The 15,310-nt window shown below is 37.2% G+C and overlaps 3 protein-coding genes across 4 annotated transcripts in view; 2 read left to right on the top strand and 1 right to left on the bottom strand.

Annotated features, from left to right (window-relative positions):
• LOC107614016 overlaps positions 1 to 1,631 on the bottom strand; it is a 5,238-nt gene extending 3,607 nt beyond the window's left edge. Inside the window, exons 1-4 of one of the 2 annotated variants that reach the window (XM_021109913.1) lie at positions 1,021 to 1,291; positions 704 to 759; positions 571 to 616; positions 55 to 97 (exon numbers count right to left, since the gene is read on the bottom strand). In XM_021109913.1, coding sequence (XP_020965572.1) covers positions 55 to 97; positions 571 to 616; positions 704 to 728 — 114 coding nt within the window. In that variant the 5' untranslated portion in view covers positions 729 to 759; positions 1,021 to 1,291. Of the gene's footprint in view, positions 1 to 54; positions 98 to 570; positions 617 to 703; positions 760 to 1,020 lie in introns of both variants that reach the window. The other variant, XM_016316226.2, reaches the window with a different exon arrangement.
• LOC107611481 (protein NPGR2-like) lies at positions 1,918 to 3,836 on the top strand. Its single transcript, XM_021108341.1, has 3 exons — positions 1,918 to 2,255; positions 2,356 to 2,419; positions 3,031 to 3,836. The coding sequence occupies exon 3, from the start codon at positions 3,156 to 3,158 to the stop codon at positions 3,834 to 3,836; it is 681 nt and encodes a 226-aa protein (XP_020964000.1). The 5' UTR covers positions 1,918 to 2,255; positions 2,356 to 2,419; positions 3,031 to 3,155.
• On the top strand, positions 3,880 to 5,537 carry LOC107611482 (protein NPGR2-like). Its single transcript, XM_016313402.1, has 2 exons — positions 3,880 to 4,800; positions 5,220 to 5,537. The coding sequence occupies exons 1-2, from the start codon at positions 3,880 to 3,882 to the stop codon at positions 5,535 to 5,537; spliced, it is 1,239 nt and encodes a 412-aa protein (XP_016168888.1).

Here is a 15,310-nt window from a genome sequence, read left to right as displayed (position 1 = left end):
TTCCAAATCAGAACAAGGATGAAACACAACAAAAGCAAGAGTTCAAGAACTCACTCCTGAATAACTAGAGTTGGAGTATGCATGACCACTGGAATATCTGAATATGTACAAAATCAAAGAATACCAGTAACAACAACATCAATTATGCTTTACGCAACATGTGAGAACACACCCATTTGTAGAACTCAGTTTAAATCACATAATATCAAGGTATGGAAGGGAAAGTAAGAGGAATCAAAAGGAACATAGGAGACCATCAATTTATTGGAAGGACCCTCACAACCAGAGTTTACATGTATAATTGTAATAAGGAAGAAATTAAGAATCAATAAGAAAGATAAATTAGGATCAAAAGGCAGAACAATTGACAAGCATATAACATGCAAGAGAGAGATTAGCCGATTCAGCACATTTCAAGATGAATTTAAACACACACTCCAAAAAAGGAAGAGTATCCTATTGTCACACATTTAACGCAGACAATTTATTATGATATCAACATCAATATGGTCTTTCTAACACAAGAACTTCACAATTAATTTCATGCAAAATAAGCAAATGAAGACTCACTTTTCTATCTCTGACCACGATATACTGATCATCTCTGCTTCTCTCCCTAAGAAACAAACCAAACATATTAAAATCGATTCCAACACAGCAAACGAATATATATAACATATCGTTTAAACATAAAAATAACAACCTTGTGCTTGTATCTTTATAGCCATTGCTATCAGTAACAGCAGACCGAGGTGTAGCCTAAATACAAACCCCACAATGAAAAATTAATTTAAATAATTAGAGCAAAAATCATCAAATATCAGCTTATAAGAAGCACAATAACACAGCCAGAAGCTAAAGCTTCAACGAACAATCAACAATTAGTTAAATTAGAGTATAGAATTAACGCCACAAAACAAAAGCCACAAAAGCATTTACTTTTGGAATGATTATTATTACAGAAATTAAACAATAGCACCATAATAAAACCAGAAGAATTGAATTTCTATTACAAGATACCTTGTGTTGTTGAGGTGAGAGAGGAAGAGCCTTAATAGTGGGACCTAGTTGCTGATGCCTAGTGATCTGGCTGAGATACTCAAGGTGAGCATGAACGCCACGAGCGTAAGCTAGCGAAGGCGACATGTGGCGTGCGTCGGCGCCACCACCACGGGAGAAGGGATTCGTAATCCCCGGGATGAAGCCGCGGCCAGAAGAAGAAACTGGATACAGAAAAGGCTGATTCTGATTCTGAGATTGGTCGTGGTTATTGTTAGGTTTCGTTAATTGCGGGTTTGGGCGAACCTGTGGTGATATAGGTCTTGCTGGTGCAGCGGTGGTGGCGGTGGCAGCGGTGGCGATAGCGGTGGTGGTGGTGGTGGCGGCCGCTGTGAAATTGGGATCCAAGGACATGGTTGGTGGGAGGGAACAAGGTTTAAAACTTCAAATTATTTCTCTATCTCTCTCTCTTGAATTGATACTCTAATAAGTAAAATTAATAAAGTGTGTTTATGAATTTTCAATTTTCTGTGCGTGTTTTTTCATATTTGGAAGAATCAAGATTTGCAGATCGCCAGTGACCACAACACACGCAGACGCTGCTATGGCTGCGAGCTTTGGTTGTTTTAAGTTTTTAACTTTTAGATGGAACAAAAAGGAGGGAAGTCCAAATTTTTTATTTTTTATTTTTTAATTAATAATAATAGGGCCATGGATTCCTTACTCCCACTTTTATGTGGGAGTATGATTAACCTACAGTAAAATAATTACAAATTGAACCCCATTTTTTATTTTTAAAAATTTACTAATTAGATTTTAACCCCTCAAATTATTGGTTTTTAATTTTGACCCCTTTCCCTTCTTTGGTACGAGAAACTGAGAGATTACTGATTTTTGGAGAGCATCAACCAGGTTGAAGCCTTTCTTTCCTTCCCTAACTCTGCCCTCACTCTCCACCCTCCTTAGAGTTCTTGAAAAACCCTAATTTTGCCATCCCCGTTCTTTTTCTTATTTCAGATTCAGGGGCATTTCAGAGAAGAGAAGCAGTTAGGGTTTTCAGACAACTGCAATCCCTGCCATTCTCATACCCTTCCTCTGCTGCAAATTTCCGCGACCTACTTCCGCCGACGCGCCACGCCTCCGCCGCCGCCGCACCCTGCCTCCGCCTCGCCCTGCTTCGGCCGCCGCGCCACGCCTCCCACGCTCAATAAGACAAGAGGTTTCTGCGGCCCTAAATCGCTCATCTGGTTCATCAGGTATACATCTTGATTTCATATTCCGAATCTTAAATGTGTTGTATATTAGGTATGTTTTCAACAATTTGTTAATATAAGAGATTTATTTTACTGTTTATAGACGGTTCAATACCCGGTGGAACATGCTGAGAAGTTTGAGAAATTTGGCATGTCGCCTTCCAAAGGTGTTCTTTTCTTTGGCCCTCCGGGCTGCGGCAAAACCCTGTTTACAAAAGAAATTGCAAATGAATTCCAGGCCAACTTCTTAAGTGTCAGGGACCTGCATTGCTTCTGCAGTTGGCCTGGCATTCCAAAATCCACACGGTCCAAAATTCATAAATGGACCGAGTCATTTGTTGTCCTGGGAAAAAAGAAGTCTCAGCTAAAAAGGGTTGAAGGATCTTAGAAATGGTGTTGCTTTGTTAATTAATGGTTGGAGATCATAGAAATGATCTGAAAAAATCAACAAAAAATTTCAAACAGTCCAAAATTGAAGCATGGACTAAGTTTTTTGTTGAAAGGGAAAAAGAATTATCATAGCCAGTCAATTGGATGGGACATTGCTTTTTTAGTAAAATGGGTTGGATGGTCATACAAATTAGAAATTGTGCTCACAGTGGTTTACCTTAACTGGAATTTCTCCTTTTACTCTAAATCTAAATACATTGGCTTTAATTAGATATCATTATTGTTTGCAGGTACACTACTTAAATCTACTTAGAGTTTTTTTATAAGTTTATTATTATTATTATCTAATCAAGCTTTCTCATCATTTGCCTCCTGTGATGGGTGACAGATATCTGAGGTTGTCAATACTCAATTCCATGAAAGATCTGATAGATATCTGTCGGGAGCACAAAATTGGGGCAATTGGTAAATTTTAAATTGCTTTTGTTACTATATTACCCTATTGGGCTGCAAATGGACGGATCGTTTGTGCCTAGAAACAACATTGAAGAGGCTATACTTCTTTTAATGATTTTGCTAAGAAAAGTCACTCTAAATAGAATTGAGTGGGATCCTTCAATTTTGGACCACCTTTCATTTGCTCTATCTGTTTCTGGATATTTGATGATTTTAGCCAATCAATTGAAAGAATTGCTTCCTGGAACTATCCATCGAAAGGAGAGGTTCCATGCTTTAGCTCTTTGTTATTACGGAGCAGGGAAGAACGTGGAAGCGCTGGATCTTCTTAGAAAACTGCTGAGTAATAGAGAGGACCCAAGACATGTTCCAAGTTTGTTAATGGCTTCTAAGATTTGTTGCGAGAACTTCAGTGTTACAAAAGACCCTGGGGTAAGCTTTGCTCGGATGGCACTTGAGAACTTGGATGGAAGATGTAATCAGTTAGAAAATATGGCCAATTTCTTACTTGGTGTTTCACTTTCTGCATACTCGAAATTGGCCATTTCTGATGCTGAGAGGGTTAAGAGACAATCTGAGGCACTTCATACCCTTGAAACTGCCTGCAAATTGAGCAGAATGGAAGACCCTGTTGTATTATACCATCTGAGTTTAGAATACGCTGAGCAACGGAAGTTGGATGCTACACTTCATTATGCTAAGTGCATTGTAAAACTTGAAGTTGGCTGCAATTGGTAAATTTTAAATTGCTTTTGTTACTATATTACCCTATTGGGACCAAATGGATGGATCGTTTGTGCCTAGAAACAACATTGAAGAGGCTATACTTCTTTTAATGATTTTGCTTAGAAAAGTCACTCTAAATAGAATTGAGTGGGATCCTTCAATTTTGGACCACCTTTCATTTGCTCTATCTGTTTCTGGAGATTTGATGATTTTAGCCAATCAATTGGAAGAATTGCTTCCTGGAACTATCCATCGAAAGGAGAGGTTCCATGCTTTAGCTCTTTGTTATTACGGAGCAGGGAAGAACGTGGAAGCGCTGGATCTTCTTAGAAAACTGCTGAGTAATAGAGAGGACCCAAGACATGTTCCAAGTTTGTTAATGGCTTCTAAGATTTGTTGCGAGAACTTCAGTGTTACAAAAGACCCTGGGGTAAGCTTTGCTCGGATGGCACTTGAGAACTTGGATGGAAGATGTAATCAGTTAGAAAATATGGCCAATTTCTTACTTGGTGTTTCACTTTCTGCATACTCGAAATTTGCAATTTCTGATGCTGAGAGGGTTAAGAGACAATCTGAGGCACTTCATACCCTTGAAAATGCCTGCAAATTGAGCAGAATGGAAGACCCTGTTGTATTATACCATCTGAGTTTAGAATATGCTGAGCAACGGAAGTTGGATGCTGCACTTCATTATGCTAAGTGCATTGTAAAACTTGAAGTTGGCTCTAATGTTAAAGGTTGGTTACTGTTATCTAGGGTATTATCCGCACAAAAGCGGTTCTTAGATGCCGAATCTATTATCAATGCTGCTTTGGATCAGACTGGGAAATGGGATCAAGGTGATTTGTTACGAACAAAGGCGAAACTTCAGATCGCTCAGGGCCAGTTAAAGAGTGCCATTGAGACATACACTCAGCTTCTTGCTGTTCTTCAAGTTCATAGTAAAAGTTTTGGTTCTCGGAATAAGCTATTTAAGGTTTGTTTTCTTAATTTTTCCAGTCCCAAAATACAGAACCTCTTAGTTAATCATTATCCCTCTTCAATTCATCATTTCGTATGTTTTCTTCTCTGTTCTTTGCACTGTTACTTCTTCAATCTCTTTGACCCTCTCTCTGACTTTGACCTCCACACACACGCACTTTCTATGTTGTAAATGGTTAACACACGTGGTTGTTGTTGGTGGTGATAATGGCTGTGTTTCTCATGTCAACTCTCTCTACTTGCTACTATATTTATTAGTTTTCGGTGTTTTATTGGCTTATTCATATGGTAGTTGTAACCTCGGCAGAGTAACACGGAACAAAAACCATGTTTCATTCGGCGAGTGTTCAACAAGAACATGGTCTTGTCCATGATTTTGTATCCCATATTGGTCGATTTGCCTTTAATTCCAAGTTCTTCACCTTTGGCTCTGATAATTGCGCTTTAGCTTTATCAAATTACTTGCACTTCAATGTCACAAACCACAGTGTGTGTTCTGCTGCTTCTCCTAGCTTGAAACTTGGAGGCAGAGGGGATTCGAATTTGAATTTTAGGAGGTTTTTTAATGATTTCAACACCGCTATTAGGTTCCACACTCAGAAATTGCCAATTGGATTTGATTCTCCTGCCTTGATGCTAGGGATAATAGTGATGATATTGCCTTGCTACTCAGTAGCTATGAGGAATGTTATTCTAGGGATAATAGTGATTTCAACGCAGCTATTAGGTTGACTAGTATGTAAGATAATACAAAGAAAAATATTAGTCTTCTAATATTTCTCAAAATGAAAATTTATAAATAAGATAATCCTTCTGTTTTGTTTTATAAATTAGAAAAACGAATAGCCGCTATTAATTTTGTGCCTGGTGCATTCTAAAACTGATCTGTTAAGTACTTATGCCAAAAATGAATGATGATAATAACTGTATTGATGTTAATGTATATGGCTTATGGCCCTATGATGGCGCGACTAGTAGTTTGATCATGGCCTTGACATTTGTTTTCAGTCTATGGAGTATGTAGTGATAAAATTATGATTCTTCCTCCGCTTAATTTGCTCTGTGCTGCATTATTATGATTATTGTTATTGCTTTGCTCTCACAAATATATTATCTGCATATCTATTAAATTAAACATATAATATATTCATTATTCACATTGTTTAGTATTCTCATTGTCTATTTATACTTTTTTCATAAAAAAAATTCATGAAGCGGCACCTCTGATCTGAGGAGACAAGAAAGCGTGCGTATTTTTTGGTACATTGTATAAGCTGAGATAATAGATTAATAATGAATTCCAACAGATATGTATTGTTGTGGATCTAGTATAGATTCAACAAAACGTAACTTGTCAAAATGAGTATGAATCCACTTGTCGAATGTAAGAGTAGAGTCACACAAAAGTTGCATACTCTTCAATTGCTACACATACACCAGCCTTCATATATAAATTGTAACAACTCTTTCGACTTGGAATTGTCTTCTTATTCAGAGCATTTGGTCTTATATCATCTCTTGCTAGTACATTAATTTAATATAAAGTTTTAATTCTCTGCTGATTTACCAGAATATACAACATAAAAAATATATACTGCACCTCCGTTTGGACTATGAATTTTCTTCGGCTGCTTCATATCATATCAAATATCATAACTACAAAAAAAAAAAAATAACGACTCTCAACTATCAATTTTACAAGGTTTAACTCTATATATATAGTAAGATATGCCTAAGCTACTGCTATCTTAGATTTTGTCCCCCCTTAGAAATTCCAATTAACTCAGCTTACTAATCAAGTCTCATTCAACAAAGATTAATCACTTACAGGTTACAGCAGTAATAGCAGTAAAGTATAATAATGTTTTAGCAACAAGGACCATTCAACAGTATTATAATAAAACGTTAAATGAATAATATAAAACAATGGTGAGGTCAATTTTACATTGTCACGCATAACGGTTCTCTTTCTCCAATAATTACCCGTTTATGCAGCTAGAAAAGCAAGCATCCAAAAGACACCCTTCACTGCCATTGGCCACAACACATACACAGAAGTTGATGGCTTGCTGACAGCAATAAGTGCCTCCACAACTTTCTTTTCTTTTCTGTTCATAAAAGTTTGAGTTGATCTACATCTACTACACTAGATTAGATAGTGCTGCTCTATTTAGTATTTACCATAGAGGTAGTGACCAGATACATATACAAATAAAATTATTTTCAGTGAAAATACTGAATAGATTTCTAAGTTTTCATTGCAAGCATAATTAAATTTCTTGACTATTGAGAAAAAAATAATGATTAACTAACCTCCAAGTGTGGCGGCGGCGTCTTGCGAGGCGGCGGCAGCGAACGAGAGAGACTGCGGAGGGAGAGGAAGAGAGAATGGCTACACCGCTACGGTGATTGAAGGAGGAAAACAAAACCCTAGCAGACCAAATGTCTCACTCTCAGTCTCTCACCACTACTTTGAATATGAAATTAAAGAAAAAAGAACAATGTGTAAAAAAGAGTAATTAGAGGGTCAATATCTAATTACTGATTTTTTTAAAAACAAAAAAATGGGGTTCTTTTTGTAATTATTTTAGTGTTGGCTAATGATACTCCCACATAAAAGTGGGAGTAAGGAATCCATATGTAATATTTGTAAACATAACTTAAAATTTAATGATTTCAAGTAAATAATTTTTACATATTTTTAAAATAAATGGAATTATTTTTAAAAATATAAATTAATTTTAAAAAATGACTGCTCTATGGTACAGATAAAGATTGTGAAGAGGTACAAAAAATGTTATTCCAAAAAGCAGTGTGTGGATTGCTCTCCTGTAGGGGTTAGCTTCGGGGGGGTTATAAACTTATAATGGGTCCTCCTAGGTCGACTCCCTTGTTAAGTTAATGTTAACTTTGGCTTACATAAGACAGATGCTATGAGCCTTTGTAGGTAGTTGGGTCTTGGTTACTATTTATTGTATAATATCTTTTTTTGTTAATAGTTAACAGTGACAGCGCGTATTGTAAGGTTATAAGCAAGATGAAAAAAAAAAAACTTGAAGGAATACATGACACAATTTGCAACAGCAGTAATGGAAATTCCATATCTCAATCCAGAAGTACACTTGCATGTCTTGAAAAGTGGGCTCTGTCCCAAAAAATTTCAGGAAGCAATAGCAATAGCAAAACAAAAAATATTAGTCGAATTTAGAGATAAAGCAACAGGTCAAATTGAGATTGAGGAGTTAAGAGAGGCCAAGAGGATGGAAAAACCATCACCGCGCAGGGAGGATGATAGGCAAAACAGGACGAGCAATAATCAAGAAGGCAAAAAGCAGTTTAAATTGACACCAAAATTCGATTCCTATACACAATTTAACTCAGAGAAAAGACATTATAAAAAAAATCTTGCACGTCAAAATCATTAAACCCCCCAATAGAGCCGGAACGTATCAAGATAAAAAATGTGTCAACAAAAATAAGCATTGTGCATTTCATTAAAAGTTTGGATATACGACCGACGAGTGTGTAGTAGCAAAAGACCTTTTAGAGCGGTTGGCACGACAAGGATTGTTCGATAAATATGTCAACGGCCGAATACAGAAAACTTCCGAGAGTCCCCCAGCGACTGAGGATCACGCGAACTCAGCCACAATTGCAAAAAATAATGCCAAATGGTCCAATACAAATCCCCCACCCCCGACAAGAAAAGTCAGAAACTATATCTCATGAGGATTTGCGTGTGGAAGACTTACAAGCTCCACAAGGAAGAGAAGTTACAGGACCATGCTAACCTTGACAAAAGAATATACGGAACTTCGGAACCCAGCAAACTCAGTACCATGTATCACTTTCACTGATTCTGATTTTCGATCTAAAAGCCAAAACCTGGACGATTCCGTGGTAATATCTGTAACAGTAGGAGAAGCCACAGTTAGGAAAGTACTAATGGATCCAGGTAGTAGTGTCGATATGTTATTTTTATCAACTTTTTGGAAGATGCAGCTAAACCCTGTGTGGTTGAGAACAACTTTAGAGGAATACCCCATTCAAAAACCCTAGATATCCAATATCTGGTAGTTGATTGTGTTAGCCCTTATAACATTATATTAGAGCGACCATCTTTAAACTCTTTTGGAGCTATCGTTTCTACTATTCACCTATGTGTTAAGTTCCATGTGCAAGATAATGTTATCGAAACTGTACATTCTGACTACAAGGAAGCGAGATAATGCTATAATGAAAGGTTGAAGGTCTCGTAGTTAGTCCTAAATACACTTCAACGAGGATGGATGCGGAGCCAGAATTATTCTTAAAGACAATACTGGAGTATGTGCCAAACAGTCCATCACATTCCTATTCAAGACAAGTAATAATCAATCCGAATACGAGGCTCTTTTAGCCAGTTTACATTTGGCCAAAGACGCAAAAGTTCAACACCTTAAGGTTTACTATGATTTATTGCTAGTTGTACAACAGGTAAACGACAACTTCTAGGCAAGAGATCCCTTTTTGGAACAATATTCGAACAATGTTAAAAGGTTAATTCAAATTTTCCAAACTTTTGAGATCACTCATATACCTTGGGAGGATAATAATAGGACAGGTGTTTTATCCAAATTTAGCAACTTCCAAAGTTACAGACACCATACCAGTTCTGTCACAACTAACGCTTGGGGAACCAATCATATGTAGTATCCATGTCTTCTCTTTGTCACAAGAAACAGATTGGAGGACACCATGCAAGCTTTATTTGAAAACAGAAAAGATCCTGACGACAGAAGAAAACCTAAAGTTGTTTAAGAAGAAAGCGAGTCATTTCACCTTGATTAGGACGATCTATACAAAAGAGGGTTTTCCAGATCACTGTTAAAGTGTCTCGGAACGGAGGAATACTGCCTCGCCATGGTAGAAGCACATGAAGGGATCTATAGAACACATATCGGAGGGCACAACCTAGCTTCAAAACTCCTTCGCACAAGTTATTATTGGCCAACACTCTAGAATGATTGCATGAGGAAAGTACGACATTGCGACAATTGTCAGAGGTGTGCACCAACTATTCATAATCCAGCTGAGCTGTTACACACCTCCGAGGTAGGATGGCCTTTTTATAGGTGGAGGCTTGACATTCTCGAACCTTTCTCGGTATCCAAAGATCAGGTAAAATTTTTACTAGTTGCCATTGATTACTTCATAAAATGGATAGCAGCCGCTAGCCAAGATAACCTCAAATAAGGTACGATCTTTCATATGAAAATTTATCATATGTAGATATGCTTGCCAGGTGATATTGTTACTGATAATGATAGATAATTTACTGATAAAAGCATAGCATCTTTTATAAATAACCTTAATATCAAACATAATTTTTCTTCTGTTGAGCACCCACAAACTAATGGTCTCGTTGAGGCTGCTAACAAAGTTATTTTGCAGTCCCTACAGGAAAAGTTAGCCAATGCCAAAAGACACTGGGCCGAGCTGATCCCAGAAATCTTATGGAGCTATAACACCACACCAAATTCAACAACTAAAGAAACACCATTCTAACTAGTATATGGAGCAGACTCAATGATCCCAGTGAAAATTTCACAAGGATCACTAAGAACTGAACTAACAACTACCAAGGCCAATGACCAGATAAGGCGAGTCGAGCCGAGCTGGACACTTTAGATGAAGAATGCACCTCGGCCAGACGAAGGCAACAGGAAATGCCGATTGTCATAAGACAAAAATATAACAAACGGGTGCGACCGAGAACATTGCAACACGGAGACCTTGTTCTAAGGAAAGTAGAAGATGTTCGCAAACCTCTTGGCTAGGGAAAGCTTGCCGCCACATGGGAAGGACCATTCCGAGTATCAAAAGTACACGGACGAGGGGCATATTCTCTACAAACACTGGTAGGAACCGAGCTCCCAAACACATGGAACATATCTTCCTTGCATTTTTATTACATGTAAAAGCCGAAGCTGAAAGGTACTCTTTTTCTTACCAACGAAGTTTTTCCCAATAAAAGAACACAGGTTTTTCTCGGAAAAGTTTTAACAAGGCCGATCACTTTGCACCTTCCATATTAGAAAGTATTGTCAAATCCTCCAGTTCAATAAAGTACTATTTTTTCTATATGAAAGCTTGCAAAAATTACACACACAATATGCAAACATGCATTCATCAAGCAAATAGGCAAGTTTTTCAAAATAATGGTGTACAAAACACCATGTCAATCATTCAAAATATACAAACCAAAAGGCCATTGTCAAAAGAGCTACCAAACAAGCCACATAATACAAAAACTACAAATTTTATGTCAATTATCCTTCTGAACAGATCCTCCATTGTCACCTTCTGCCTCCTCACCAGTTTCACCATCTACCAGCTTACCATCAACTACTATTTTCGTCATGTCAAGACTTTCGACATCAAAGTCAGGGGACAATGCCGTCACCTAACTAATAGCTCGGTCAAAGCCTGTCGCAAACATTTCCATCACTTCTTATTCCAACTCATGTACCCTAGAGGTTAGCTGCCCTTTTTCATTATCAGCATCCTTGACCTGACCTTGCACTGCTCAGATCTATTCATGAAGTTTAGCCATTTCCACTTTCATACCTTTCATCTTTGCCGTAGCCTCAATAACAACCTCATCCCTCTTTTAATAATTTCTCCAAATCCAGAATTTTACTTGCATATTTCCTCTCCTCCGCTCCGACTATTTCAGACATTCAACCTAAGCATAGCATCCTGGCACCAATGACCTAAGAAGTAGCCACAAGGTTTTGTAAATAACCACATTACTAAATCCAGTTTTTTCCTTTTTAACGGACGAGCACTTGACTATGCAGCATCCATCTCTATACCCTTTCCAACAACCGCGACAGGAGTTTCTTTATCATTCTTCTTCTTTTGATCCAAAAACAATCTCATCCATGCAAATGATAAGCTCGGAATCTTTCCACTTGAAACAAATGACATAGCATCAGAATCTGAGAAACAACCAGCTTTTTTCGAATCGATTATAAAACTCAATTTATGCCAAAAATTTACTAATATAAGTTCCCAAAGCTTCTTTATCACCCTCAACCTTCAACATCTCAAGAATAGAAAACAACTTTTTTGAAGAAAAACATTTTATCAGGAACTCTAACACCAAATTTTCCTCCTCATTCTTTTCCGGAGCATCTAAAATTTGCATGGGTTTGGGATACTAATATAAAGGAAACTTTTCCACCAACTCGTCATCTAGGTAAAACGGATATACAATTTTCACTTATGGTACTTTTACAAACATTTCTTTGAAACTTTTAACTAGAAGCAATTCTACACCTACTAGCATACTAGCCCTGACGTAACTATAAGCAGAAAGTTCAGAAATTTTTTCAACTTTGTAATACAGGGAGTCGCGACACTTTACATCCGCATGCACCCATGCGTACAGATAATTTTTTACTTATACCACTTTATTCTTTTTGTCTTTTACCATGGTAAGAAAAGAGGAAGAAACAGACAAAGACGAAGGTAAACAACACTAACCTTTGGAATGTTGGGAATAAGACATCATTCCCCCTTGAGAAAACACCTTTGACAAAGAAATAAAATAGACACAATCACAACACAAGAATTTAACGTGGAAACTCCCGGAGAAAAAACCACGGCCGTTGTCAAATGACAACCAGAGAATATCACTATGTGAAAATTGTTACAACACATAGACTTCTTTCTCTCTAACACCGGCACCCCAGTACACCCACACTCTCTCAAAGCAAATATCTAACTACACCTGACAATACTCTCTAATCAAAGAGTATAGAGAAAAAGAAAAATCAGATACAAGCTTAAAGTGTTTCTGACTTATGCAAAAACAAATGGAGAACTTAGCCTCATATTTATAGCCTAGGCCACCCACTCCATTTGCTATCCTAAGCAATGTGGGACTAATTCAACCAAATCCTAACATGGAAGTCATCCCTTCTTCACTTGGTAAAGTTATGAGTAATCACCCAGCACTTGTTCCTAATGTGTAAAAAAAAAGTGTAATACAAATCATGGTAAGCCCACTAGCACATAATCTGCGTCATTTACCACTATTTACCATTGGATGAGAAAAAACTATTCATCTACTGCAAAAAATGAACGGATTTTATTTACTTGGGATAATCGCATAAAGGTAATTATTACATTAAATACATTGAAAATAACGCAAACCTTTAACATTCCCTAAGTAACATTCAAGAGGCCTAAAAAGCTTAACATGCATTCAAATGGTCACACGTTGAGCTTGAGGGGCTACTGCGATACTTACAACGCTCCGAGATACAAGTATCATAAAAAAGCTCAACTTGCTCACACAAAAGCAAGTCAAGTTTGGGGACTATATCCATACTTGAATACTTTGGTCCATGACACCATATCTCGGAACTAAATTTCAAATATCAAAAATATTTTCTAACAAAAAAACCGTTACTAGCACCTCTATAGTATTCGTGCATATTTCGGCCACTACAAAGGCAGTTCGAATTATTATCAAACTGACCGTGGACAACTCGTAAAGGCCATGCATAGATCGGTTCTCACCATGTAACGATAAATAGAGAGAGGTCACGGTTATAGAGGGAATCAGATACAAAACGGGCATAAAGATAATAGTTTTTTGAGTATTCTTTAGTATTAAGAACTGATTTGAGCGTCGGAGTCCTTTTTCTCTTGATTTTAGAGTGGAAAGAAAGATAAAAATAATTTTTTTAGATTAGTATATTTGAATTTTATTCTACTTATTCTCATCATATTTATGTTGCATTGAATTCTTAGTGATGGACTATTTAAAGTAAAAATATATTGGCATGATAAAGATGAGATGTTGAATTACGATATTTCATTTCTTGATCGTAGCATATATTTTGGATAGAATTTGTGTTAGTTAATAGAAGCAGAAAGAAAATACCTTCAAACTTTGAGAATAGATTGAATGAGAATGAATTTGTAATTAGCAAAGTAGCAGGTGAAATTGAAGGCAGACATGATAAGTTGCTAAATAAAGCTGAGGTGGTAGCAGCTGCTGCAAAAAAATAAGTAGTTGTGATATTGAATAGCATTGGACACAAAAACAAGTATTTGTGATACACATATAGTAAATATTCATATTTTAAGAAAAAGGAATATATGCTTTTAAGAGAATTTTAATTAGTTTTGAGCTGTGATGGTTGACCTTAGCAAATTCATTTCGTTAAAAGTACAATAGTAGGTAAAAGGTTGCTGAAGTGCTAAATGATAAATTGTTTATTATTTCTCCATTTTTTCAATGAAAGCATGACTTCTGACTATTTGAGGTTGATTAAGATACAATTTTCAAACAAAAACTTGACTGTTAAGATTGATTAAGTGAGTACATGAATCTAAATGTGTTTCAGAAAGAAGCAATGAGATATTATTATAATGAAGCATCAGTGTTTTTTTATGTTATTTTTATGCCAAGTTATCATAAATCATTAGTATACGACTAACTAGCAGACGCTAGACAAATTGCTAGAAGTTTTGAATGGTCCATGCTTACTCGGAGTTAGTATTTGCATTATTTTTGTGACTTGATTATTTGCTCATCACTAACAAATCATTATATTGCTAACAAAACTGAGTATTTCTTCAATCATATTAAAGAATGCTATTCTTTTCTTCTGTAATTATTTTTTATTCTTTTTAAATGTAGATTGCTTCCTTTATATATTTGAATAAATCCTTCTATTGATTGCCATCAAGCAACCATACTTTATTTTCTTAGTCCTTATCTTGAATTTTTTTTTTTGTAAAGTTCATGGCTGGAGCTGTCATTATTATTGCACTGCACCCGCTTAAAGGTCTGCTAGGTTACTAGGTATAAAGAACTTTACCAAGAATACTGATATTGTTTTTGTAATGATCTCGGTTTGGACTTTGGAGTAATGTGCACCATAGGGTGAATCTTCATCTTTCTTTATATTTTAATATTTATGTGGGTCTCACTATTGGCAGAGTTTTGTTAGGACAATGGGTCATGGCCCCTCAAAGCTTTTGTAAGTAATTTGTTCGGTAGGTCGGTTACCGGACGATTCGGGTTTGGACTTCCAGGGAGTGGTAGGGGCTCGTCAGGTCGTGGACTGCCGGGCTGGCGTGTACGAGGTCCCGAGTACTTCGCACCTGCAAAGACACTCCGACGCTCTTGTCAGTAAAAGTGCAGGCGAAAAGGGGTGATGTGATATGTGACGTACCTTGGGGGAAGGGTAAAACCTTTCCCTTATATACTGTGTCAGAGGTGGGTCCTACAAGGGTAGGCCCACTTTTTCCGAGACGTTATCCCACAGCTGTAAGTGAGCTGTCTGGGACGCGTGTCCGGGTCGGTTACGGGGCGCCTCACCCTTGACCGTTCGGGTCGGGTGGCGTTCGGATTGGACCGACCCGTTGAGGTTTTGGGCCAGGCCGTAACAGTGCCCCCACGCGCCAGTGATAGTCGTGGGATCTATTAGTGGCGCGTTATT

The sequence above is a fragment of the Arachis ipaensis genome, chromosome B08, assembly GCF_000816755.2.
Source record: "Arachis ipaensis cultivar K30076 chromosome B08, Araip1.1, whole genome shotgun sequence".
In the NCBI taxonomy this organism is placed as follows: Eukaryota; Viridiplantae; Streptophyta; class Magnoliopsida; order Fabales; family Fabaceae; genus Arachis; species Arachis ipaensis.
Note: the sequence above shows the minus strand (reverse complement) of the source record. Positions and strands in the feature narration are given on the sequence as shown.